Below are 27,851 nucleotides of genomic sequence, written 5' to 3'. Positions count from 1 at the left end.
CATTAAGAGAGCTCAGTAAGTCCCTCCACCTTGGTACCATTAGATCATTTTATGCTTATTACATTTAATTTAATTAAAAATATGTATGTTCATTGAAGAGACTACATATTCCCCAAAGCAAATGCATTGTGAAGGGTTAGTGCTGGTATGAAGAGTGAGTTTATGTTAAAATAAGAGAGGACTGAGGGGCGCCTGGGTGGCTCAGTCAGTTAAGCATCTGACTTCGGCTCAGTTCATTGTCTTGTGGTTCATGGGTTCAAGCCCTGCACTGGGCTCTGTGCTGACAGCTCATGGCCTGGAGTCTGCTTCCAATTCTGTGTGTCCCTCACTCCCAGCCCCTCTCCCACTCGTACTCTGCTTCTGTCCCTCAAAAAATTAACAAAAATAACATTTTAAAAATTCATAACTTATTTAAAAAATAAGAGATTGAAATTGATCTTTCAAATGTGAGTTTTGGTGAAAAGCTTTCTTTGGAGCCATTTTTATTAACCCCCCCCCTCAAATCCATTAAAAATGTTGTGATTAAATCTAAAAATAATAACATGATGTCTCAGTAAGTCATATATTCATTGACTTTAATTAATTATAGTGATTTGAAAAATTAATCACTAAGGAATAACAGTGAGTCATTTAACAATTATAATTAACCAAATAGATAAGGTGTCAATATAATTGGGAATTATTAAAAAAATATGATTAAAACTTCTCATAGCTGTTTTAAAAATACCTCCTTTTCCAACCTACTATATTTACTTATTCACTGGTAAGACACAAGGTAAGTAAAATTTTATTGCTGTAATATCTGAAGCACAATAAAATGAGGATTTAAGTAGTGTGGAATTTTAAATGTTTAAGAACCAATTTTTCAAGCAGTTAGGAAGAAAGAGTACTCTCATTTTCATTACTACAATTTTTTTCTTTCTGCAGTAATTTTCTAGATCAATTAACTTCTAGATATATCAATGTTCCAAGTCACTGTTGTTTGAATCATGTATTAGAAACACTTGACAATAATTCTAAACTGTGAGCCTGGAGCCTATGAGAGCCAGTTTACAGAATATAGCCTTCTGAGAGAATGCTCAAACCAACCCAGAAGGAATGGGTGGTTTTTGCAAGATAAGAAAAATTCATAATTGCAAATTTACCAGCTGAATCCACAGCTTTTTCCCCCCTTAAATGAGATCATGAGTGAGTGGAGTGGATTTAACTTTGCAGGAACCTCACCCCTCATGTGTAACCTAATTATGCCATTCCTCCTTGGTATCTGGATCTTCCTAGGGGAAGTAGATAGATTTGTTTGATTTGGAGATACAGGCTTACTTGTGAAGCAATTTTAGTATCATCAAATATAAGTGTGAATTTTGAATACAATAATACCATGATGAATAAAGTATAAATTAGAAATAATGATGCATTTATTTAGACTTTATGTTATGTGTATTACCCCCTGCTCAAAATGTCAGTGAATCCTCAGTTAGCAGTGTGTTGGATAATTTTCCTCAAAACCAATATGTAATTTGAGAAAGCAAATAGGTTCAGATGCATTGTAAATTTCTATTACATTTTACTATGGTGGTTGTAGATCAAAGAATAACCATACAAATTGTTAACAGTAATTGGGCATTTCAATGTACCAGGCATTCTCTTAAGACCATTTTACATTGTTGTCTTGTATATCAGGAAATTGAAGCTCAGAGAAGTTGAATAATTTTCCTAAGGGAGATCTGAGAGTTGGTTTTTCTGTTTTCATGGTCTTTACTCTTTCTGTGCCAAAGTGCCTCATTACTTTGGCCATCAGATATCCAGCAAGCTCAGCCAGCCCATTAGAACATGGTGTAATCTAGGAGTACAACTTGATCTTTGAGCAACATAGAAAGATCTCTCTATGTCCTGACTCCAGAGAAGCATCCAGAAATTCCTTCATACCGGGGTCCTAATCCAATTTTAAATGCTTTGAAGTTAATGATTTAACAAAACTGGTTATATGATGTCCTCAATTCTCCCTAAATTATCACAGGAAAAGATCTGCAGTGAGGTTGCCTGGGTGGCTCAGTCAGTTAAGTGTCAGACTTTGGCTCTGGTCATGATCTCAAGTTTCTTGAGTTCGAGCCTTGCCTTGGGCTAGGCACTGACAGTGCGGAGCCTGCTGGGGATTCTCGGTCTCCTTCTCTCTCTCTGGCCCTCCCCCCTTGTTCTCTCACTCTCTCTCTCTCTCTCTCTCTCTCTCTGTCACACACACACACACACACACACACACACATGCACAACACACACACATAAATACCTTAAAAATGATTGGCAGTAATGAGGGAGTAGTGCGAGCACACTGAGAAATCTCTGGGAAGAGGTGAGAGGGGCATATTCACCGGAGTGTAGAAGATGACTAGTCAAGTAGCACCCATCACAGCTTCATCCTGTGCATGGCTGGACACAGAGGTTGAGGGCTCAGAGACGAGCTTGTCTCTGAACCTGATGGTGGAGTGTGCAGAGATGGACCCCGCCTCCCAGACTGGAGGAAGTTATTTTGCAGACAACACAAATCCTTTTCCCCATTCATGTGTGAGACAAATTGTGAAACCCTGATGGAACAAAATGTCCCTCTCGTTTGCTACCATGATAGCTGCTTAAAATATTCATTCTGCTGCCTAAAATATTATGTTGAAAATATGTATCACTTTTCCCTTCTTGGTGAATTTCACAATACCCAGCAGTGTGTGTACATGTGTATACACACACACACACACATTTGTGTGTGCATACACACACTCACACACCTTTATAATAAAACTAATGGAAAATGGAACTGTTTTTCTTAAAATCATAGATAGTTGTTTAGGTTTGGAAGATATTCTAAAGGTTATCTGGTATAGTTCACCCTATGGTATTTATTATTTGTGCTAAGCTCAGGGAATATAGAATTACCATATTATTCTTGATGTAGAATCACTGGCTTCTGTTCCTTCTTCAACTCTGCTGTAGCAGAGTGTCACAGACTGAGTCTGGAGTTCTCTCTTGTCCAGCAAGAGAGCAGACATAGAATTGAATACGAGGGAGGGTACTGTCCAGGAGGAGACAAGAACCCTGAACAGGGGTTTCGTCTCCATATTTATATTTATTGAGCTTACAAGATATTACCCACGTGGTGAACATGAAAAAAACAAGATATTACCCACGTGGTGAATGTGAAGAAAATGATCGTACATATGTGAACGTGGAGAAAACAATCAGACAGTAATCATTGACTTGTGTACGTGAGAAGCAAAGGGTCTGGGGGACAAGTGAAGTTTGCGATGGACGTACAATTGTATATTGATGTCATATGGAAAGTAATTTCCTGAAGGTGATATAACAAGTTACTCGTGATCCCATTACAATATCTCGCTAGCACACCTCGGGTGCTTTCACCCCGTGGTGGCGGCTTTCTTCCCTAAATTTTTTCTAACCCATTTCTGTAAGTAGAACCTATTTCCCCACAGCAGAGCAACAGGAGAACAATTCAAGATGAAAAGACAGAATAAAGTTAGCAGAATGGTTTGGGTGAGCGAAGTTTCAATAAAGCAATCACGTATTTTCTCCTGGAGGGCTGTTATTTTTAAGGTTTGCTTGGCTGCCTACGGTGACCAAAATATTATTAAAATATGATCACAAAGTAAAAAACTTTAAAAAGTATATGATCACAAAGAAACCCTTGACCTAAAGAAATCTAATCCAGCAATCAACTGCCACTTTGAGATAAATAAAAAGTAAATAATACATAATATGCATCCTCATCTATTTTGTTTTCTGTACAATATGGATTTTTGAATTGCTTTTACATCTGCAGTTTTGGGAAAGTAAAGGAATAGTGCCCCTAACGTTGAAGAAATACCCATTTGAGACTTTGCAAGACACAAATATTGAAGAAACTTAACATTAATGAAAGAAGGAACTAGTACCATTGTATTTCCAAAGTAAAGCGTATAAATACTCAGTGGATTTGGGGAAGTCTAAAACACATTGTCATATGAGATGAATTTTTTTGTGTATGATATACTCTTCACTCTAAATGGAATCAAAATAAAATATTTTTGCTTTGTGCAGATACAACTATTAGTTCTACCTCTGAAATGCTTAAATTTTTAAAAATTTTATTTGATAAGTTAAGTACATATTAAATGTTGCTAACTCATACCTCTCTTGTATACTTTATTCTAGAATATCAGAACCTGTTAATCCTTTATCATCTGAGGACCTTTGCTTCTTCTGACCTGACTTTAAATTACCAGTCTTAGAAAAGTACACTTTAAGTATATTCCATTTAGTACTTTTCAGCCTAAACTTAATGCCTGACTTGCAGGTAGTATTCATTAAGTCAAATGTCCTAGAAGCACCTGTTTAGGATGAATTTTTCATTACCATACCAGGTTCTACTTAACCGTGATCTAGGCTGCCTGATCCTCTGAACCAAAAAAAAAAAAAAAAAAAAAAAGATTCAATGTCTAACTTTGAAATTAGGGGGAATTAAGGGGCATTCTGATATAATCCTCACCCTCACCACCTATACACACATACACAAACTGACTCCTGGAAACATCACCTGGTACAGGTATGAGAAAAATGAAGCGTAGAGTTCAGGAAACTTGCCAAAAATTACTGAGAATATCTGTTCTTAAGCCAGGCTTAAAATTCTGGTTTTGTTTAGAAACAAATAGAAATATTTGTCATACACATCACTTTAATTCTACCTTAAATATTTTGTGGAATAAGGAAACACATGAAAATATAAATAAATGTTTTAAGGCTTGTTTTGCATAAGAGGAAATATTCCATGGTTTGGAATCAGATGGAGAAGAATTCAAGTCCTACCTCCCTCCATCCCTTCCTGCTTGTGTGACCCAAGGGTGAGTTTTTAACATGAAGCAGAAAATGGTAATGGGTACCTCTCACAATTATTATGAGAATTAGAAATTGGAAATACTTCACATGAACTGCCTAATGTATTTACATTTGATGTAATATCATTATCATCATCATCATGCCCAAGAAGCATCATCATTCAAGAACCAAACATGCCAATTTGACCAATGTCTAAAGATTCACATTTGTATCCTATATCTAGGTTATGATGAGGTTTCAAAGATGCTGATGTAGATCACTGGAGTCAAACTTATTAAATTCTGGTAATGAAATTTCTTGGGAAAGACTTCCTGGATATCCCCATAATGGTTAGGAGGGCTGTGAAGCTAGGAGAGGTTGGGTCGAGCCAAGAAGTTTGACCCTTATTTCAGAGAGGTCTAGAAGTCAGGAGAGAGGAAAAGGACCACGCTTATAAAACCACAATTAAGTCTAAATAAATATAAATGAGTTGTTATATATCAAATAAAATGTAGTTTCACTCTGAATAAGGAAAAAGGAAAGGAAAAAATTATGATAGAGGAAAATGATCGGAGGTGATCCCTTAGAAGAATAAACAGATTTCCTCAGGGATATTTTAAGGGGTATGTTTTCAGAAGGCACTAAAATTTAACACTGTCAGATAAATGCAGGCTATCTGCTCAGCTAAGTCACTTGTCTCTTTTACTAGATGAAATAAAGCAGATCAAATTTGTTTTTGGCCACATTTAAGGAAAAGACTGCCATCTGGTGAATATTTGAGGCCGTTAAAAATATATGTAATAGTTTTAAACATCTGATATGAACTTAAAAATTAGTTACATACTTTATTATATTTTTTCAGTAGACTACAGTTTCTGCACTCTGCAGTATTAGCAGAGCTTTTGTTAAGAAACTATAAAATTATAAGTTTCCATGAAAGTAGTTGATTTTTACCTGATTTTATTACCTGGTACAATTGCATCTTTTATAGGTCACCTAATTCAGATTAAAACTTACCAAAAAAAAAAAAAAAAGCAAACAAACATTTAAAAACCAGTATGATCTATACTTTTTGGATTATTTTTTTACTTTATAGCAAAATGACAAAAATGATATTTTTAGATGACTGTGATGCTAATACATTCCATTTGTTACAGAAAATCTGATCCGAAAGCAGGAGAAGGTCATTTTTCATACTGTAACTGGCTCTGTAGTGGGAGTCTGTTTTGACTTTAGCTCCTTCTGTATATTTCACCTGAGGCATGAGAAATGAGGAATTAATCCCCACTGTTTTCTTCTTCTAGTAAAATGCTGTCCCTCCATGTATCCTAGTATACATCTATTTTTGACACATTTAAAATAGAGGTTAAGAATTCTCTTAGGTTGCTACAGAACTCATAAATTACTGAAGGTCTTTCTTACATCTCAAGATCCAAGTTTATTGCTAAAGGAACTCAGTGGAGGAAAGAAAAGAAATGATTCTTTCCCTTTACATGTGCCTTTTTCAACACCCAGTCAAAAATCTAAGTGGTATTTTCTTTAGTTGTGAGTGGAATAAAGACATCACTCCATTCAGAGGAGGAAGGACATCCATCACTTTCTCTCACCTAGACAGCCCTGCCCACATGGATGACATGACTTTTCTCATTAGCTTCACACTGTCAATTTCCAGATTTTTCCCAAGTGTTAATTTAGTTATTTTTATGCAATCTCAGAGAAGAAGTTTTAAAAAACAAGTTATTTTGGTAGCACTGCTTAGTTTTATAGCTTTATTTTTAATCTTGAAAGACTAGGGTTTTATGGCCTTATCCTACCTAGATGCTTAGCGATACAAATAGATTGTGTGATATTGATAAAGCATGTTGTGTTCCAATTTAATTTGCTAATTCTTTTTAGTGAAGCTTTTTTTCTCTCTAATTTGTTTCATCATGTGATAACTACTATATACGTATAAAAACTCATACTGGCTGTTGATGTTGCATTTGAGTCTTTTACAACAAAGTCACTTTTCATTTTGTTGTTGTATGGGGATGGTCTTGGTACTTCACTTTTCTTCTCAAATTTATAAATACCAGTGTATTTCTTGGGGATAAACTACTGTCCCAACCAAATAAAATCCTGGTCTTATTTTCTTCTACCGGCTACATAATACTATGTACATCATTGGTATTAAGTAACAGTTTGTCAAATTGATGGTAGATGGATGACTATGGTAGATTAAAAATCTCCATCATCACTCATGAAAATAAACTAACCAGAGAACAATCTGGCAAGATAAAATGGAACATCAAAGAGCTGCAAGCCTTAATTAAGGTAAAATACTCAGATCATTTTCAGAATGAAAACAAGATTATTAATATCTTTGTTAGGAAATTTGCTGGGAGGATTTTTTTTAATTTGGTCTGTATTTCACCACAGTGCTCTGTAGGATTTTAAATGATGTATAGCATTCTGAGGAGCCTCACCACATCCTGAGAAGTCAAAAAGTCAAAGTTACATGTAAAGCATGCAGATTTACTTCCAGTGATTGCAATATTTCCCTAAAAGCCTGTAATTGTTAAAAAATTTTAAAGTACAATTCTAGAATATATAAATGCCATAATATTCTAGAATATATATATAAATATATATATATACATATATATATACATATATACATACATATACAGAGAGAGAGACAACTTCCAATTTTCTGGAATACATATATTCCATAATATATATATATTTTCTTTCCTATATATATCTGTGTATGTGTACGTGCATACACACATGCGCACACACACACACACATATATGTAGATGTATATGTATGGACAACATGTATCTCTGGTCAGTGTGATTTAGGGTGCGTTTTTGTATTCTTCTTTTGTACTTTTGACAAAAAAGTATTTCTTTGTACTTTTTGACAAAGTACTTCTTTTGTACTTTTGAAATAAGTACTTTTGACGTTTTAAAAATCTTTAAGCAATAAGGATGTATAGCTATTGTAACAGGAAAAAGTCAATGCTTGTCTCAAAGATCATAATACTTGTGCACACCACCACAACAAAAGGCAGCCAATGGAAGGAAATTATTAAATACATGGGCAGGTCAGGTATAAATATAGAGTTGTTTCTTGGGAGTATTCAATTTTGCTATTCTAAAAATCAATGAAAGGGACATAAAATTTAGGAACCTTACACCCACTCGATAGGCCAATTCTTTTAGTATTCATAAATTAAATCTAAAATTGCATTTAGTATTCTTCAGTTTAACTTCCCATTGTTAACTGAAAAATTAAAACAATTGTAGTAATTATCTTTATCTTAATTTTTAAATATTATAGAAGTAAAGCTTATTTTCTCCTCCTTACATTGTAAATCATACCAACTCTGTCAAAGCACCTTCGTGTGAAGGTCACGGGATCCTGTGAGTCAACAGGCAGTGCCCTTAACTCTAAAAGTGAAGCTGGTGACGTGCTGGAGGCCATCACACCGACGGTGCAGGAGCCAAGGGCACCTGGCTCCTCAGCCTTATCTCCTCTGCCCCTTTTAAGGCAATGCGTCCAGCCACACGCCCAGTTGTAACCAATCGCAACTGCCAGGCATTCAGACCTCGGACCCTGCCAGGCCCCGCTAACTTGCAGCCTCTCATGTCTTCTTAGCTTCAGCTGTTGGCTCCGTGTCCACTTGCTTCTCCCCATTTACGGGAACCATTTTGGTTGCCATTGTGGCATTTTGGACCAGCATGGTTTTCACCAAGACACATGATCCACGTAATTCTGCTGCATGGCTCACTTGCCAAAAAAGGACCCAGGTGGCATTTTTTCTGATCTTTCCTGTTTAATAGGTGCTGTGACTCAGAAGAGCCTCTGAGAGTGAATTTTCTGCTTGTAGCATAAATTCTTCAAACAAATTTAAGTATGAATAACGTACAGTGGTATATTGCCATGTTAGACTGGTGAGACCTTACTCCTGTACTTCCACTTTCCTTCTATTTAACTTTTTTTTTAATGTTTATTTATTTATTTTTTTTAAATTTTTTTTCAACGTTTATTTATTTTTGGGACAGAGAGACAGAGCATGAACGGGGGAGGGGCAGAGAGAGAGGGAGACACAGAATCGGAAACAGGCTCCAGGCTCTGAGCCATCAGCCCAGAGCCCGACGCGGGGCTCGAACTCACGGACCGCGAGATCGTGACCTGGCTGAAGTCGGACGCTTAACCGACTGCGCCACCCAGGTGCCCCATTAATGTTTATTTATTTTTGAGAGAGAGAGAGTGAGACAGAGTGTGAGTGGGGGAGAGTCAGAGAGAGAAGGAGACACAGAATCTGAAGCGGGTTCCAGGCTCTGAGCTGGCAGCACAGAGCCAGTGGTGGAGCTTGAACCCAGGAACTGTGAGATCAGACTTGAGCCCAAGGCATCTGAGCTGAAGTCAGACACCCAACCGACTGAGCCACCCTGGCGCCCCTCGCTTTCCCTGTATTTAATATTCATCAGTCAAAGTGGATTAAGATATGAAGATTCAAGTCCTTTGGTCCTACATTCCTGTCACCACCCCCCATCCAACCTGGAGGGCATCATCTACTGCCATATTCCTAAGAGCCATGGTCCTTGGTCCTAAGAGCCCCAGGCCACTTGACAATTACAGGCCAGCTTGATAATGTTTGTTTAAATTTAACAGAAACTAAGATATATTTTACTCCACGGAGCTTTCATTGGAACCTAAAATCACAGGACTTGACATTCATGTGCAGCACACTTTAAACAAAACTAAGGAAGAAAAATATAAAACAGAAAAAATGAAGACTAACCTTGGTGTGATTTGTAACCTCTGAAAGATTTGTTTTATTTCACAGTTATCTCTGTAATAATTTAATAGTATGTATTCCTTGGTGTATTTTGAATAAAACCATAAAATAAAAAAATATAGAGAAAAGTAGAACTTACAAAATGTGATCAAAATAATAAAAAATAATTTAAACACTAAATGATAAATCAGCAAAGGGCAGTAAGGCAGTTATGTAGTCTTCTATATGTTATACTCCATTGATACTAGTGAGACAAGCACTTTTTATTTTTGCTGAAACTGAATCCTTTTGGAAAGCAATTAAGCGATGTTTAGCAAAAGCAGAACCAAAGAAGACCGATATTCGTATTTAATCCCTCATTCTTCCATGTATTCAAAAGGGATGCAATAAAGTAAATTACAGTGTATTTTTAATTAAAATCCTGTACAGTCATCACAGTGATATTTAATAGACTTAAAATCTATCAAGGGATAAACACACATAAAATAACAACTGAATTCCACATGGACGAAATAAGTAATATTGCAATTAATTTAAAATATAGTGTGAGTATTAAATCTCTTATGAGGGCTAGGAGTTTGCATGTGGACAAGATTTTCTGAGCTTTCAAGTAAAGCAGACAGGTAGCCTTTACAAACCCCAGTGTGCATGTATATATTCTCATAGATTGGTGACCTATTTGGATGAATTAGTACTTGGGCTACACTGAAATTCTAGATTCGATTAGCGATAGGAAACTAACAGTTAACATTTTTATAGTAAAAATTCACACAAAAACTGAAACTTGGAAACATATTTGAAGTTAATATGACAGACAAAAAAAGGTTAATATATTTAAGAAAGAATGATGCAAGAAAACAGGTGAGTTCTACCACTCAAAGAATATCTTATTCCAATCTTTCAAAAACATGTCTAATTCTGTGAGACTCCTATAACTTTGGCATCAAAACCAGAAGAAGGCAGCATGAGAAAGGAATATTACGTCCCATCAAAAACATTATAAATGCAAAAATCTTCACCAATGTATTAGAAAAACCCATACTGCCTTAACAAGCAAAGGAGAAGGAAATATATGACTGTCTCACTATGTGAAAAATTTTTTAAAAAACGATGTTTATGAACTAAACTATCGAGAAGTTAGTAATGATAACTCCCTACTTACTCTAGCGATTAAACCTAGCCCAAGGTGGTGGTGATTTACACTTGCCATTTGTTTGATGGCTCCTTAGGAGTTGAAGCAGATTTTCCAGTTTTTCATCGAAGAGGCAAATAACACTAATTAGTTATTTACGATTTATCTGTAGCAGTGCACAAAAGGGATCACATGCCATCTTAGGAGATACCCAGCTTAAGTTTACAGTAACAGAAAGTGCATGTACTAAACTTTGATGTCTACACATGCAAAACCGTCCCGCTAGGAAAGGACTACTTTACCTTTCTGATGAATCAAGCACTATAATTGGGACTGCTTTTATGTGCGGAGAAGCAAATGTACGTGGCAAAACCGAACAAGACCATTATCTGCTCTTTCTCTGAACAGTCTTAGGCTTTTCACATAACACTGGTCCCTTCCTGTTATTCCTTGATTTATAGATTTCAAGGTGCTTTCACTTTTCATCTGCACCACAATCCCCTGAGAGTTAACTTTGAAAACGCTTTGATATATATGTCTCCAGTTCTTATTGTAGATGAGAGATATCTTGAATAAATGTCCACATTTCAACATGGGAAAAGGGAAAGCAGAGAAGTTAGCCCACTTTGTCATTTGCACACAACTAAAACTGGTTGAGGCTGGATTTAATGCACATCTTCTTACTCTTGATGCCTAAGCAGTTTTCAGAATCTCACAGCTGCCTTACATACCAGACAGATAATCTATCGATTACAAATTTAGAACTTGGAGTCAAGCTGCCTGGGTTTCCTTGTGACCACGAGCAATCTATTTAATGTCTTGAAGGCCTGTTGTCCTTTTTTGTAAAAAGTGGATAATAATAACAGCCACTTCTAAAAACGACTAAGATGAGGTATGACAAGCTTCTAGCCCAGGATAAGGCACATGATAAGTTATTGCTCGTTAGTTATATACATGTTAGTTATTGCCTGTCTCACTATAATCAGACTCCAAGCATATTTTTATTAATAGTGTCAATGAGCTAAACGATTTTTGCCATATCTTTGCTCATTTGGTCCAAGTATGTATCATGGTTCTAAATAAATCTGTCATCCAAGTTATTGTAGAATTATATTTACTGTGTGCTTCATGCCCTTACTCAAATCAATACAAACTATATCTATTTGCTGGTATTTTTAATTTAAAGTATACTTTAAATAGGCCCATAGTAAAAATATATAGCCAATAAAATGTAAAATGAATATTAACTCTAAAAGAGTAAAGATAGTTATTGATATTGCATTATTTATACTGGACATATCACTAACCGAGCTCAGGTAAAGTTGTAAGTAGTTTCAAGCCCTTCAAGGAGATGAGAGAATCGGAAATGGTGTAATATGCACCCCTTCCTTACTTTTCTTACAAACTCATTTTTTGAAAATGGCTCTTTCCCTCTTCTTGTAAAAAATTAATTGTAATACCTTCCCTTTACCCTGCCTCCAAGCAAAGAGAAAATGGCAGGTTAAAGACAGTTCAGTTTTGCAAAAGGGCAAAAAAGACATGATGAGACCTAAGTTGGGTTTTGAATGTTTGGCAGAATTTGGTAAGTGGGAGGGAATAGGAGCCAACAAGAAAACCACAAATGGAACATTTGACGTTGGAATGATTAGATCATAGGTGACATTGGAATGATTAGATCATAGGCTGCATGCGAGGGTGGAGTATAAAGTAGATTTTAATACACAAAGTTGGGTCTAACTACGGATATCTTTATTTATCAAAAAGTAGTTAAGATATAAGTAGGTGATACCAAGGACAGTGTCTGATATAGAGTAGATTCTCAACTAACGTTTAAAGAACCTAAATAAGGAGGCTTTATGTAAATAACTATGGGGCAGCTCTCCAGCAGGACAAAATGAAACCTCAGGGCAATCGCTCCACAATTAGTACATAGAGTATTAATTCTAGTTCAGATGTCCAAGGTATTGTAATATTTCATATAGGGATATGCCACAATTTGTTCAACCTGTTCTCATTTGGAAAACGTTCAGGTAATGACAAACAATGATGAAATAAATATAAAGAAATACTCTCATGGTAATTCTTTCTCTGTAGGAAAGGTCCCTCCAAGTGAGACTGTGGTTCTCAGAATTTATGTAAACACCAGATACTTTCCAGCAAGGCTGTTATCGTTCATATTCTTCTCGCTTTCAATGAATGAGGGAGCCTGTAGCCATAGTTCCTTAAATTTGGCAGTATGATGCACGAAAAAGTACTTCATTATTGTTTTAATTTGCCTTTCCTGGACTGTTAATGAGAACAACTGTCCAGTGTTTCTGACCTTTTGATTTTCTTCTGTGAAATACTTGTTTATAATGTACATTTGTTCATTGGGTTGTTTGTAACTTTATTTTCAATTTATAGATTCTCTTTGTATAATATGAAGATTAAATATGCTTCATATGTAGCAAATTTGTTTCACCGTAGTTTATTTTATGACTTTATTTATGGTATCTTTGGCCATTCTACTTAAGAATTGTGTAATAACAGGCTCCTGGGTGACTTAGTCGGTTAAGCATCCTACTCTTGGTTTTGGCTCAGGACATGATCTCACGGTTTGTGATTTCAGGCCCCACATTGGGCTCCATGCTGACAGTGCAAAGCCTGCTTGGGATTCTCTCTCTCTGCTCCCCACCCCCCCCCCCCCCACTCACTCTCTCTGTCTCTCTCTTAAAATAAATACACTTAAAAAAATTGTGTAATAAAATGTATACTCTTCTGTGTTTCCAATCTTGCTTCAAGAGTTCTCCCCAACCCTGGGGCTATACAACTATATTTTTTATTTTTATTTTTTATTTATTTATTTTTTAAAAATTTTTTTTCAACGTTTATTTATTTTTGGGACAGAGAGAGACAGAGCATGAACAGGGGAGGGGCAGAGAGAGAGGGAGACACAGAATCGGAAACAGGCTCCAGGCTCTGAGCCATCAGCCCAGAGCCCAACGCGGGGCTCGAACTCACGGACCGCGAGATCGCGACCTGGCCAAGTCAGACGCTTAACCGACTGCACCACCCAGGCGCCCCTACAACTATATTTTTTAAATGTGTCATTTTTTCTTTTTACATTTAAATATTTACTCCATCTGAAATTTATTGTTATCAAATGAGATAGGGAACAATTTTGTTTATTTGGTTAGAGAATTGTTACACTGCCATGTAATATATGAACAACTTTTTCCAACTGAATAGAAATTCTACTTTTTCACATATGAAGTTCCGATACATAGTAAGAAGTAATTTTGTTCAAAATTCTATTCAACTAATTTATATTTCTTGCTATATTCTTGTGTCATAATCTCCAATTCATAAGTATTGTAATTATTGGATACATATTCTTCCATATTAAATAGTAAAATAATTTTATCAAGTTATATATAAAATAGCACAAATAAAAAATATCCTAAGTGAAATGCCATTAAATGTATGTATTCATTTTGAGACAATTGCCCTAATTAACATATTAGGTCTATCTATCCAGAAACATAATATTTCCCTATATTTTGGATCTTATTTTGTGCTCTATACCATTTAATTATTTCTTCTTATAAGTTTTATTAATTTTTATTCAGTTTTTGTTCATAAATTTGTATATTGTGTCTCTTTAATAATGACCACTTTTTCATTCTTCATGTAATCAGTTCTGTTTATAACTTACATTGCTAATATAGAGAAAATACGGATTTTTGTATGTGAATCTTGTATTAAGCTATTAATGCTTGTTAGAGTCTCTTAGTTTTTCAAAATATATGATCATGTAATATTCCAAATGGAGATAAATTTGTGTTTTAGTATTTTTACTAATATTTTATTTCCTAATCTTATTGCATTAGGTAGAAACTCCAAAATGTTGAATAATAATGGTAAAATAAACATTTCATTTATTTTTAATTTTAATAGACCTTTAATAAAACTTTCACTCTTTATCAGGAAGTTCTCTCTTGGTTTTTGGTAAATACTTTTTATCATAGTTAGGAACAGCGATGGATCCTTATCAAACACCCTTTCATGTACAGTGTCATCACATTTAAAAAATACTGAAAGTTGTGCAGACACTTCATTACACCACTCCTAGGTTCATTCACTCATTCAGTAAGTATTTATTAGCTCATGTGCCATTCTTTATTATTCATGTGCCATTCTGGAAAAACCTGCGCAGTCCCTGCCCTCATGGAGCCTATGTTCCAATGCAGGGATGGACAATCCAGGTAGATGCATATTAAGCTCCCGCCAAGGGCCATGCACTGTTCTAAATGCTTTACCACAAAAACCTGCTATCTCTCATAACAGTGCTATAGTAGATCCTTTATTGGCCCATTATACAGATAAAAAAGTGAAGCACAGAGAGATGCAGTAACTTGGCCAAGGCCACATAGCTAGTGCAAGGTAAAACCTCTTTGTAAACCCAGGCCCTCTGATTCCAGAGTCCATGCAATTATACACACACACACACACACACACACACACACACATACACAGAGAGTAATGAATTATAGTGAAAAATATAATGATAATCAAAAGTATTTACATTCCTGAAATAAACACTATTTTTACACGGTTTTATTCTTTTCATAACCTGTTGGATTCAACTTGCTAATAATTATTGTGGTTGTCTGCTTTCTAGAGAATTTTTAACTGTATCTTCATTTTCCTTTTGACTTTGGGGATTTTTTTTTTTTGGAAGAGGATTTCTTACTTTGTTAACCCCTAAATTCTTGGTGTATTTATTTCTTATTTAAAATACAAAAGTAGAGGTTCCTGGCTGGCTGAGTTGGTAGAGCACGCAACTCTTGATCTCAAGGCTGTGAGTTCAAGCCCCACGATAGGAGTAGAGCCTACTTAAAATTAATTAATTAATTAAATAACATTAGAATTTTTCCAAAAAATAAAAGAACTGAAACCAAGAAAATAAACAAGTATAAAATAATAGGAAGGCAAAACTAATACTATTATTATTCATGATAATAATATTAATATGATATTATGAACAGGCCAGTTGCACCTAATTAAAAGAGTCCCACACACACATAAACTAAATTAAGGAAGACCTATGTTGTTTATAGAAGACTAAGGAAAATAAAGTGCTATTTTGTTTTTTATTCTCCAACCTCAAATCCTACCCACCAATTCCTAGGTTACAATGAAATTGTTTAAAACTGAATTCCAAACTGTTTTTGGATAGTCTCTTTCTGTCTCTTCTGCTTCAAGTATCTTACTTATTAACTATATTACCAAACCCCAGGCACCATACAAATAGACATTTGAATTAACTCCAGTATTGCAAGACTCATTGCTCCAACTATTTCTTCCTACCTACTGGAGGTGAATCACTTAATATTTGGTTACAATACTTTCTGGAAAAGTTGCTCCTATAAGATATATGAGTGATGTACCTTCTGAATTCTAGTATAACAACATGCGTCTTTTATCCAAACAGGAGAGTGATGATAACTTGGCTGGATGCGGTGTTCTTGAGTCACAATCTTTTACCAAAAATTATGTAATCGATACAATGATATGTCTTGTAGATTTTATTTTTTTAATGTGTAGTTATTTTTGAGAGAGAGAGAGAGAGAGAGAGAGAGAGAGAGAGAGAGAGAACAAGTTGAAGGGCAGAGAGAGGAGGAGACACAGAATCTGAAGCAGGCTCCAGGCTCTGAGCTGTCAGCACAGAGTCCGGTGCGGGGCTCGAACTCACAAACTGTGAGATCATGACCTGAGCTGAAGTTGGTCACTTAACGGACAGAGCAACCCAGGAGCCCCTTGCAGATTTTAATAAGAAAAGATAAGAAATTTGATATTAGTTGAATCTCCATTGTCACCTACTCATTTTTATAGACCGATCATTTTACATTCTTTCTCTTAAAAAAAAAAAAAAACAAAAACTTGGAAGTCTGAGATATCAGCAGGATGTGTCTAATTGTGTGTCATTGTTTTCATTGTTTCAACCAAAGACCTGATGAGCCCTCTCAGTGTCCAGACTCAACATTTCCTTAGAATAGGAAAATTTCCCTTGATATTTGTGCTCATTTTTGGTCATTTTTTTCTCTATCTGTTCCCTCTTTTCCCCTTAAATATCATTTACTTACATGTTAAGTCTTCTGGATTTCTCCTCAAATCACCAGGATTTTCCTTCATGAAGTAAACATCTTTGTGTGTATGTATGTGTGCGCACATGCACGTGTGTGTGTCGTGATCTATTTGTTCCACTTGACATTATAGGACATTTGTAACCATATAACATTCTATCTTGAAATTAAGATGAAAAGTGTAATTTTTTTATTTCAAAAATAATGCTTTCTTTCTTTTCTTTCCAAAAAGTCCTTCAAATTCTCTAATTACCTTTCCTTAAAAACAACTCTCTGGTTAGTGCTTTCCAGTTAAAATTCTCATTTGAGCTTTCCAATTCTAATTAAGTCAGACTTGAAGAGCTTCTTAACTTAAAGATGCAATAGATAAAACTCAAGGATATCTGTGAACGAGGAGAGAAAAAAATACATCTTTATTTTTACTAACTTCTAAGTAGAATATATAATTTCCTTCGATTATGAACATAGGCCAAAAAGTTAGTTTTGCTAGAAATTCTTGTGTCTTTGTCAATAGTAGAAATCATAGATATTTTCCACTCATATTACCATTTTAACATATACTTGATATATTTACATGCTGATCATTATTTCAAAATTAGTCTAATTACCTGCCAATAGGTCTTTGTATATAGCACGTTAATAGAAAAGAGTATGTGTTACTACATCACATATTAGTTTTTAAATAGATTTTAAATATATTTAAATACTTTTTACTGTATAATATTATGCATTTATGTTTAGAAGTATTCTTTCTGAATAAGCATCCACAGGATGCTCCATATTTTCAAAGGACTCTGTGGTACATGAAAATTTAAGAAACTTTGATTTAGAACCATATGTATATAATAGTGCCTGATTCCTTTTAAGCTGCTTTTTACAACTATTTTCTGGATTAAGGTTTCTTTATATGTCAGATCAAACTATTAATGTCTTTAAATTTTCAGCTGCTCAGAAGTAGTGGAAAGCACAAGAATCTTTGCTCTTATCGATCAGCTGTGAACATACCGATAAATCATTATCTGGTCCTGTGCTGAGACCAGGAGCGAAGGGAGTTATTTTTTCTGCACAGAATTTTGAATTCTGTTTAGTCTTTCCAGGCAGCAATATGGGCCTAAAATAAAGTTGACTTTGTTTAGATAAGATCGTAACCTAACCATTCATTTGTTCATCCATCCATCTCTTCATTCATTCATTTATTCATTCATTTGACAACTACTTGGTTTGTGTGTGTGTGTGTATGTGTGTGTGAAAATTTCAAATTCTAAATAATTGATATTTAATGAATTTTTAAACATAACTCTAAGTTGAAACTCCCTTCTGTTGATTTGAGTTAGACTGAGCATATGAAAAAGATAAATTTAATATTCATAATCTTGAGTTTTAAAAAATGTAGGTTTTGACACTTTAGATAAAAAATATTGATTCCAAAGGAAGATGAAACTAAAGAATTCAACAAGTTTTTATTGAAGCGCTTTTAAAAAGGCCTCATACATTTTCTATTAAAGTGCCATCAACTGGAATTTTTAAAAATTGACTGAATCATAGAAATTTCATGTTACAGGGGATATTCTTTTTCATATAGCAGAGATATTAAGAAACATTCACAAGATAACTAAGTAAGCATATATCCAATTTAGAACGTGGATATATTTAGTCTTAGTAATTTAGGATACACCAAATAATATTATATAAGTAAATTTCTTTTACTCAATTTATGCAACCCACTTTAATAATGCTTAATTTAAGGGAATAAATACTCTTAAATTGGAATGGATGTTACTCTAGGATAAATTTCCCTCCTAGAAATGTATATGTCAGTATTAATAGTTCAAACGTATCTATTTTAGTGACAAAGAGACATATCTATATTTGGGTAGAATATCACACTCTAGATTTTAAACTATATGCCTTGGACTGGTGCTGAATCACTTCAAGGTGAAGAATTTGGATAAATTTGAGAAAAGCAATCCATTTATGAGTTAATAGTTTCCTTATGTATTTGTCACTTTTAATGTTATGTGCCATAAATGATTCGGTAAATAATGTAGCTAATGGTATGGTAAGGATGACCAAAAAGCATTGAACAAATATTCATTCATAAAGCTTAAACAGAAGAAAGGCCAGAGCAATCTTACAGTTATGCAATATAAAAAAAAAAAAAAACATTTACTTGGTTTCAGGAGCCTCTTTTAATTGCCTGTTCTACTTATAGTTGTAGATTACTGGGTCAAATATGCCATTAAGTCACTTGAATTTATATTTTAAAAAATGGTGGGTGCCTGGGTGGCTCAGTTGTTTAAGTGTCCAACAGTCATGATCTCGCGGTTCGTTGAGTTTGAGACCCTCACCCGGCTGTCTGCTGTCAGCACAGAGCCTCCTTCGGTTCCTCTGTATCCCTTTCTCTACTCCTCCCCTGCTCATTCTCTCTCTCTCTCTTTCTCTCTCTCTCTCTCTTTCTCAAAAACAAACATTTGAAAAACTTTAATTTTTATGTTATGTATTGTTTGTTTATTAGTGATCTGACTATAAATTTTTATGCATATATATTTGCCTGGGTGTAACGCTTTTATGTCTATAGATTTTACTTTAGCCAAAGTAAGTCAAGCATGGTGTGATTTTTCATCTACAGTATTATGCTCATGATATGCACATCTGTCCTTAACTATGCCAAATGGAAAAGTAAAAAAAAAATGTTTTAACTATGTTTCTATCAAAATCATTTTTAGGTAGTAGCTACCTAGCACCTATAGTGACCTATTTATTTATTTTAATGTTGGGAAGTACGCTCTTCACTTGCAACATTAGAACCCCAAGAGGGAAGAGGAGGAGTTGCATCTTGAAGATAATGTATAAAGCAAAGGAGAGAGGTCGGAACCACATAGATTGGTTTGAAAGTGAAGCATGGAAAAGAGGGAGCCAGCCCATTTTCTGGATTTTCTAAGGGTTTCTGAGATCCAATGCCTTATATTTTAAACTTTCTAAAATTTCTGAGTATTTAATTCATAGCAAAGTTGAACCAACTGATAAATGTCCAAGCTGCAAGAGCAAAACACTGAAGGGCCTCTTTTACCTTTCATTGTTTCTCACCTTCTGTGGTCGGTTCCTTTGCCATCTGCACTTGATTCATTTGCTCAATGGAAATCTCAGACATCTGATTCTATGACATCACCCTTTGCAAACGGCATCATGGCATAGAACACATACTATCTGTCAGGCATTTTGCTAAGCTAGAAAAAAAGAATAGTAGCCCCAATATTCTAACATTTCTAAAAGAACTACTTATTCTACATTTTTCAGCTTCCAGTGTATTTGCTACTTGTTAAGGAATGTAAAATGTTGCAGAACACTAAATTCTTGTTAATACTGAATGAAAGTTACCAAATAATTCTTATGTTTATAGCATATTTTCACAGTTAATGGTTTATTCTAACTCTACTGGTCCATTATAGAGAATGTAAGACAGAAACACTACCCTGAGATTTTGGCAAATACTTGGGAAATTTTCAGAATAGGGGCACCTGTTGGCTCAATCAGTTAAGCGACCGACTTCGGCTCAGGTCATGATCTCACGGTTCGTGAGTTCGAGCCCCGCATTGGGCTCTGTGCTGACAGCTCAGAGCCTGGAGCCTGCTTTGGATTCTGTGTCTCCCTCTCTCACTGCCCCTCCCCCACTCATGCTCTCTCTCTCTCTCTCTCTCTCTCTCTCTCTCTCTCTCTGTCGAAAATAAAAACACTTTTAAAAAGTTTAACAAAAAGAAAATTTTCAGAACAATGAAAACTTATATCTGAAGTGATGTTGCAAACACTTGTTTCTTATTATTCTGAGTATTCCACATGTTAGCTATTATGATGGTGGATTTATAATGAATTAGTAAACATTTTTCAGTTTGTTGAGAGACACAGCAATGTGGCAAGTATGACAGTCATCTTTTTGAGGGTGTGGACTGTTTCAGCTTCGTTTCCTAATTTCTCAGAGCCTAATACAGCGCCAGACAACACAGTCAATAAATATTTGTTGATTGATGTATGAGTGAATTATCGAATCCCAGTAGTTATAAGCCATGGTGACATTTTAAGAAAGGGAATTGTCCGAGAGATTAATATTTTGGAAAATGTATCTTTGCCATAGTGGAGGGGAAGACTTGAAGGTCATCAAAACCTGTATTTTCTTGTTATTTAGTATAGTTTGTATTTTATATTAATACCTTTTAGAAAACCTTTGTGTCCCTCTTTTGCTTCACTAAGGCTTCTGGTCTATTAGCTGGTTAAGCATAAACCCTTTTGCTCCATACCTTCCTTTCTCTCCATCAGTCTCTCTCGGTTTTTTTTTTTCCTTTTAAGAACATCTAAAAATGTACATTTTCCTAACTTTGTATTGATCTTTGATGAACTGTTACATACATTTAATGCCCACCGTTCATCCTTTTCTATGTACCCCATCATCTCATCCGATAGTAGATTCCTCAGGAAGGACACTGTGAGCCTAGCATTTCCTAAATTCTTCCATTTGTATAGCTGTCTTTTCCAAAAGAACTCAGATGAACTGAATAACTTCCCAGGAAAATACAGTTTATACAAACTGACCCCATTATTGATAGAAAAGCCAAGCTAATTGGTATGCAATAAATAGGAAACGATATCGAGTAACTATCCCATAAAAGAAGAGCATTCTTGATGGGTTTCACAGGACAGTTTTGAACGTTCAAATATCAGATGATTTCAGTGCTACTTATTTTTCCCCCACGGTGTGGAAAACGGATCAATCACATCTTGGATTCTTCAAGAAGCAGATAAAATTAGATGATTGCAAAAGATTTATTGGAAAATGACATTCTGAAAGTAAAAGGGGAGGAAGCAGGATTGAGAAAGGGAGGCTATTAGACCATGATGCAGAACTGACAAAAATCCCTGCCAGTGTAAAGGGGAGCTCAGAGGAAACTTATCTACTCGAGGTCTCCCAGGTTGTGTGGAAAGAGCTCGGCTCTTGTCTAGCTTACTTGTGCAGTCATTGTCCTGGGCTCCAAAACTGAGGAGGACCTGAAGGGGTGGACAGCTGGGGCCTGTTAACAGACCACACTTTTTACGGGCAGGCAGTAAATCCTCTCTAAGAAAGGTCTGAGTGGCACATCTCCCTGTCTCCCAAAGGAAGAGAGAACTCATATGCTTTTTTATGAAGCAAGCACAGTATTCAAACAGAAATTTGTTGAAGACAGCATAGTAAAGATTATAAATCAATCTCACTTCTGAACATGGACACAAAAAATGTAAATAAAAATTTTAGTCTTACTAAAAATATTATACATTTGACCAAATGGGATTTATTTCAGGAAAGCAGAATGTTTCAATGTAAAGAAATTCATTCATTTAATTTACCATATTTTTAGGAGTAAGGGGAACAATTATATAATCATCTCCATAGAGGTGGAAAAGGCCTTAGGCAAATTCAACACCCATCCTTGATAATAAATAATAAATAAAAGAATTCAAAATGATTTCTTGACATAAGGAATGGCATAAACAAATAGGGAGATATATAGACTTATAGGTGGATAATTGGCAATACCCGGTATAATTTGTGATAGGAAAATTGCTATAACTGCTTAAGAAAACTATTTGACCCAGAAATTACATTCCTAGATATGTATTAGCAGACACGGACAAAAAATGTGCATAGGAGCAATATTCCTGGCCACAAATAGAAACTGGAAATCACACAAACGTTATCAAGAAGAGAATGTTAAATAAATTGTCCTATCTTCATAAATGAAAACATTATGCAGACTTGAAATTACAAAAATGATTACTAACAATATTGATGTATTTCAAAGAGCTGATGTTGCACAAAGAAAGCTAGATGTAAACAGTACATACTTTATGATTCATTTATATAAAGTGAAAAGTATGTACAAGTAATCCATAGTGATAGCAGTTAGATTTGTGATCACAAAATGTAATGGGGGCACCTGGGTGGCTCAGTCAGATAAGCATCTGACTCTTGGTTTCAGCTCAGGTCATAATCTCGCTGTTGGTCTCATGGTTTGTGGGTTCAGGCTCCACGTCAGGCTCTGCTCTGGCAGTGGGGAGTCTGCTTGGGATTGGGATCCTCTTTCTCTGCCCCTCCCCCACTTGTACTTTGTCTCTCTAAATAAATAAATAAATAAATAAATAAATAAATAAATAAATAAATAAATAAAATGACTAGGAGGTGACAGGAGGAAGATTCATGAAGTGCAGTCACTTTTCTGGATTTTTATCTGTGTTGTGTTACACAGGTGCATGCACACTTCAAAAATATATCAAGCATCACATTAACATTTGTGCATTTTAATAAATGTATCTTATACCTCAATAAGTTCAAAATTAATAATTATTGCAATGCATCACAACATGTTAAAAAATAACGGAAGAATCCATTGTCCATAGTGATACGCAATAATAAAAAGGAGGAGGGGAATATTTTTACATACAGAGGAATACGACTTAGTAAATGTAGAAGTGATGATAGGGTAAGAAAACTCCCAATTTTCAAACACCATGGAATCATTGAGGCAGGCATGTAATTACTACTCAAGTAACAGGCAATTTTTTAACAGTGTTTTTGTTTTATTACTACTTTCCTTAATGAATAAGAGAAGCCCAGAGCCTTTCCTTTGGGACATGTATAAACACTGATGTGTGCCTGCCTGGTCAGCTGGTCAGAGGCCCCACACACTCCTACAGTGGGGACATTTAAGATCAAACTGTCCCCGATGGCTAGTGTTCTCTGACCAGCTGGGCATCAAGAAATTAATGGTAAAGACAGCATATAATTTATTGTTGAATTTAGAATACATTTTAGAGTAAGAGGAAACTCTAAGACAATTAAAATGACATAATTAAAAAAAGTTCTTTATGGACCAATAAATTATTATTATATTTGCGGTCTTATAAAACAGTTTCACTCAAAAATTATTTTCAAAGATGAATCCCCTTATAAAAGACAAAATTAAAGATGCCTGTATATTTAGGAAACTAAAATTTCACAATGATTTACTGAATATTAAAACTCATCAACAGAATATTTATTCTTGGTATATTTTCACATATTTTATCAGTTATTTTACTGTATCTCTAATACTAGGACATTTCTTGCAAAATATGAACGCCTTTGGGGTGCCTGGGCACTCAGTCAGTTAAGTGTCCAACTCTTGGTTTTGGCTCAGGTCATGATCTTATGGTGATGGACTCAAGCCCTACATTGGGCACCGCCCATGCTGACAGCACGGAGCCTGCCTGGGAGTCTCTCTCTCTCCCCCTCTCTTTCTGCCCCTCACCCACTTGTGCGCATTCTCTCTGTCTCTAAAAATAAATACACTTTGAAATATGAATACTTTTTAGTATGGTCATATTTATTTTTTCACAAAATTTCTTGAAATATTTTTCAAAGTTGAATTTTATGGTTAATAAATTAAAATCGTTGACAGCTTTTGAAACCTAGAGAAATGTAGAATGAAATTACATTGAATTCAGAACCCACTTCAAGTTGCATCTATCACTTAAATATACATTTAAGGGGCTCCTGGGTGGCTCAGTCGGTTAAGCATCCAACTTAGGCTCAGGTCATTATCTCACTGTTCATGAGTTTGAGCCCCACATTGATCTCTGTGCTGACAGCTCAGAGCCTGGAGCCTGCTTCAGATTCTGTGTCTCCCTCTCTCTGCCCCCTCCCCTGCTTGTGCCCTGTGTCTCTCTCTCTCAAAAATAAATATTTTTTTAAAAACTATAAAAAATATGCATTTAATATAGGAACTTATTTACTTTCATTGTTTTGTTTTCCCTTGTGTCTGCCTTAGAAAAAAAAAAGTTTTGGTTAGTAAAAGATCACTTCTTGTTCAGTTCTGAGTAATGACATTTTTCTCTTTGTAATAAATATATAAATTTTTAATTAACTTCATATTTAAGGTGAAAACTGTTCACTTAAAAAGTAATGAAGTGTGTATTGACCCCACTTTAATATATAATGCTATCTCAACAGTATTGTTCCTTTGTATTTATAATCACATTTTAAAACTAGTATGTACTATATTTATCAACTGATTGCATACATTTTAAATAACCTTTTAAATAGACAACTACATCTCGTTAATTTTTATATGGTGTTTCTTATAAAACAAATAGATATTCTAAAGTTTGTTTAATGTTTATTTATTTTTGAGAGAGAGAGAGAGAGAGCATGAGCAGCAGAGGGGCAGAGAGAGAGGGAGACACAGAGTGTGAAGCAGGCTCCAGGCCCCCAGCTGTCAGCACACATCAGCACAGAGCCCCACGTGGGGCTCAAACTCATGAACGGTGAGATCATGACCTGAGCTGAAGTCAGATGCTTAACTGACTGAGCCACTCAGGCGCCCCAAAACAAAGAGATATTCTAAATGGTCAGATAAATTAGAAGCATACAGGTTTAATTGTTCTCATATAAAGAGTATACTTCTGTTTAAAAGTAGTATAATTAAAGTGTCACATGAGTTTTGCTTTTCTCCCCACAGTTGTTTTGCTTTTGATCCTTCTATGGTTTCCTTCATATTTTACAGCATATTTTAGTCATCGTTTTTTCTGCCATGCCTGCTTAACTTATCCTTATATAGCATTTATTTTCATAGATCCTTCCATCACTCTGTGCCCAGAGGAAGAACTGTTAAACCAAAAATTGGAAGGGGGTGTGGTGTAGGGTAATACATAGAGGGTGAGATGTCAGACAGGTGGAGCTGGGATCATATAGTAGGTCTTCCTCACTGAGGAATCACATCTATAACATGTGAATGATAAATATTGAGGGTTAATGTACCTAACGGATGTTGACTAAATCGTGCCTATTCTATTATTTTTGTCACTACCATTCCTAGAGTAAAACCCAAAGGAAATTGCACGTAAACACACTGGTGACCTGATTCATTGGGAACCATTTCCTTCTGCTAAGATGGTGATGTTTGCAATGGAGCACCTGTTGCCCTCTGGAAGATATACTATAGAGCGATAGATAAAAACAGAAAGCCTGAGGCTGGCCTTCTTAACTTCTACTGCCACCTGTAATCAGAGGCTTGATTTTACGAATTCAGTAGATAAACAAACAATATACAAAGAAAAAAAATACTGCAGAACTAAAAGACTTCTGTTGCACAAGAAAAGCTTGGGTTTAAAACAAATCATTAACTATTTTTCAGTGTATTTCTTCATTATTTAGGGAGTCCATACCTCCAGGAAAGGAAAGCAAAGATTGCCAGTCAGGAAATAACTTGGAAGCAAGAAAGTCTTTCATCAAGTAAAGAGTTCCCATAACCCCCTTATTTTAAGATTTCATAAAATGTCATAATTCAGATTAAACAAATATGATAAGAATAATGTGTCATTAGGGGCGCCTGGGTGGCTCAGTCGCTTGAGTATCCGACTTCGGCTCAGGTCATGATCTCATAGCTCGTGAGTTCGAGCCCCACGTCAGTCTCTGTGCTGACAGCTTAGAGCCTGGAGCCTGCTTCAGATTCTGTGTCTCCCTCTCTCTCTGCACCCAACCGACTCTCATTCTGTCTGGATCTCTCTCAAAGCTAAATAAACGTTAAAAAAATTAAAAAAAAAAAAAAGAATAATGTGTCGTTATATTGAAAAGTTTTTCTAATTTTCTCTTGTCTTCTGGCAGAAAAAAAAAAAAAAATTCTCTCCCCTAAAAAAAAAAAAAAAAGCCTGGCAAAAGATTTATGAACTTTGTTCAGCGTTGCTATAGCGTGCTGTTTGAAATTCACAGGCTTGAACAAATGAATAAATATTCATCACCTCTGCTTTCTTCTTTTTTCTAGGTGCCTCCCATACTCCTTGATAAGCAGTTCTCTGAATTCACTCCAGACATTACACCAATCATTTTGGCAGCCCATACAAATAATTATGAGATAATAAAGCTTTTAGTTCAGAAAGGAGTTTCGGTGCCCAGACCCCACGAGGTCCGCTGTAACTGTGTCGAATGCGTCTCCAGTTCAGATGTGGATAGCCTCCGCCATTCACGCTCAAGACTCAACATCTACAAGGCCTTGGCCAGCCCCTCTCTCATCGCACTGTCAAGTGAAGACCCTTTCCTCACAGCCTTTCAGTTAAGTTGGGAGCTTCAGGAACTGAGTAAGGTGGAGAACGAATTCAAGTCAGAGTATGAAGAGCTGTCCCGACAGTGCAAACAGTTCGCTAAGGACCTACTGGATCAGACAAGGAGCTCCAGAGAACTGGAAATCATTCTTAATTACAGAGATGACAGTAGTCTCATAGAAGAACAAAGCGGAAATGATCTCGCAAGACTAAAATTGGCTATAAAGTACCGGCAAAAAGAGGTGAGTGTTGGCCAGACTTTTTTATCAAAACGCCATAGGACGTAATAACGGTGAAGTAAACAGGTACTCTAAAATTAAGTTTGGGTTTTCGAGCACTTTCTACTTAACCGTAAGTGGATGATATTTGTTGTTCACCAGATTAATAATTATAAAACACATAGAAGAATGGCAAGAAATGGCTTAATAACTGGTGATGGTATTTGGCGTTATGTGTTAAAATGTACACATTTACTGTGGTATAATGGGCAAACTAATGAATTTAATCTCCTCTGACTAAAAGTTCTGGTTCTGCCATTTATCAGTCTTGTTATTTTTCAGATCTCTTTGAGATTGGATTTTCTCATCTGCTTAATGGACTTAACATTTATAATATTTATCTATATTTATTTATATATACCAAATATTTTCCTCAAAGATTTGTAGGAAGTATAAATGTGGGGATGCGTGTGAAGGCTCTTAGTAAGTTATAAGTATTTATCAAATTATAAGTACATTATTTATATTAACAAAATACATTATTAGAAGTTATTAAGAAAAGAAAAGCCCTTAGTTCAACAGCAGATGAAAGTACTAAGACTTCTCTTACATCTGGCTTATTTCCTTTATT

General features: G+C 35.4%; 1 protein-coding gene across 5 annotated transcripts in view; it reads left to right on the top strand.

Annotated features, from left to right (window-relative positions):
• TRPC4 (transient receptor potential cation channel subfamily C member 4) overlaps positions 1 to 27,851 on the top strand; it is a 201,140-nt gene that overhangs the window by 65,623 nt on the left and 107,666 nt on the right. For all 5 annotated transcript variants that reach the window (XM_040448277.1, XM_040448275.1, XM_040448272.1 and 2 more), the window contains one exon: positions 26,726 to 27,244. In XM_040448277.1, coding sequence (XP_040304211.1) covers positions 26,726 to 27,244 — 519 coding nt within the window. The remainder of the gene's footprint in view (positions 1 to 26,725; positions 27,245 to 27,851) is intronic.

The sequence above is a fragment of the Herpailurus yagouaroundi genome, unplaced genomic scaffold, assembly GCF_014898765.1.
Source record: "Herpailurus yagouaroundi ecotype Mexico unplaced genomic scaffold, PumYag 197, whole genome shotgun sequence".
NCBI classification, from domain to species: domain Eukaryota; kingdom Metazoa; phylum Chordata; class Mammalia; order Carnivora; family Felidae; genus Herpailurus; species Herpailurus yagouaroundi.
This window is presented reverse-complemented; position numbering and strand designations above follow the sequence as displayed.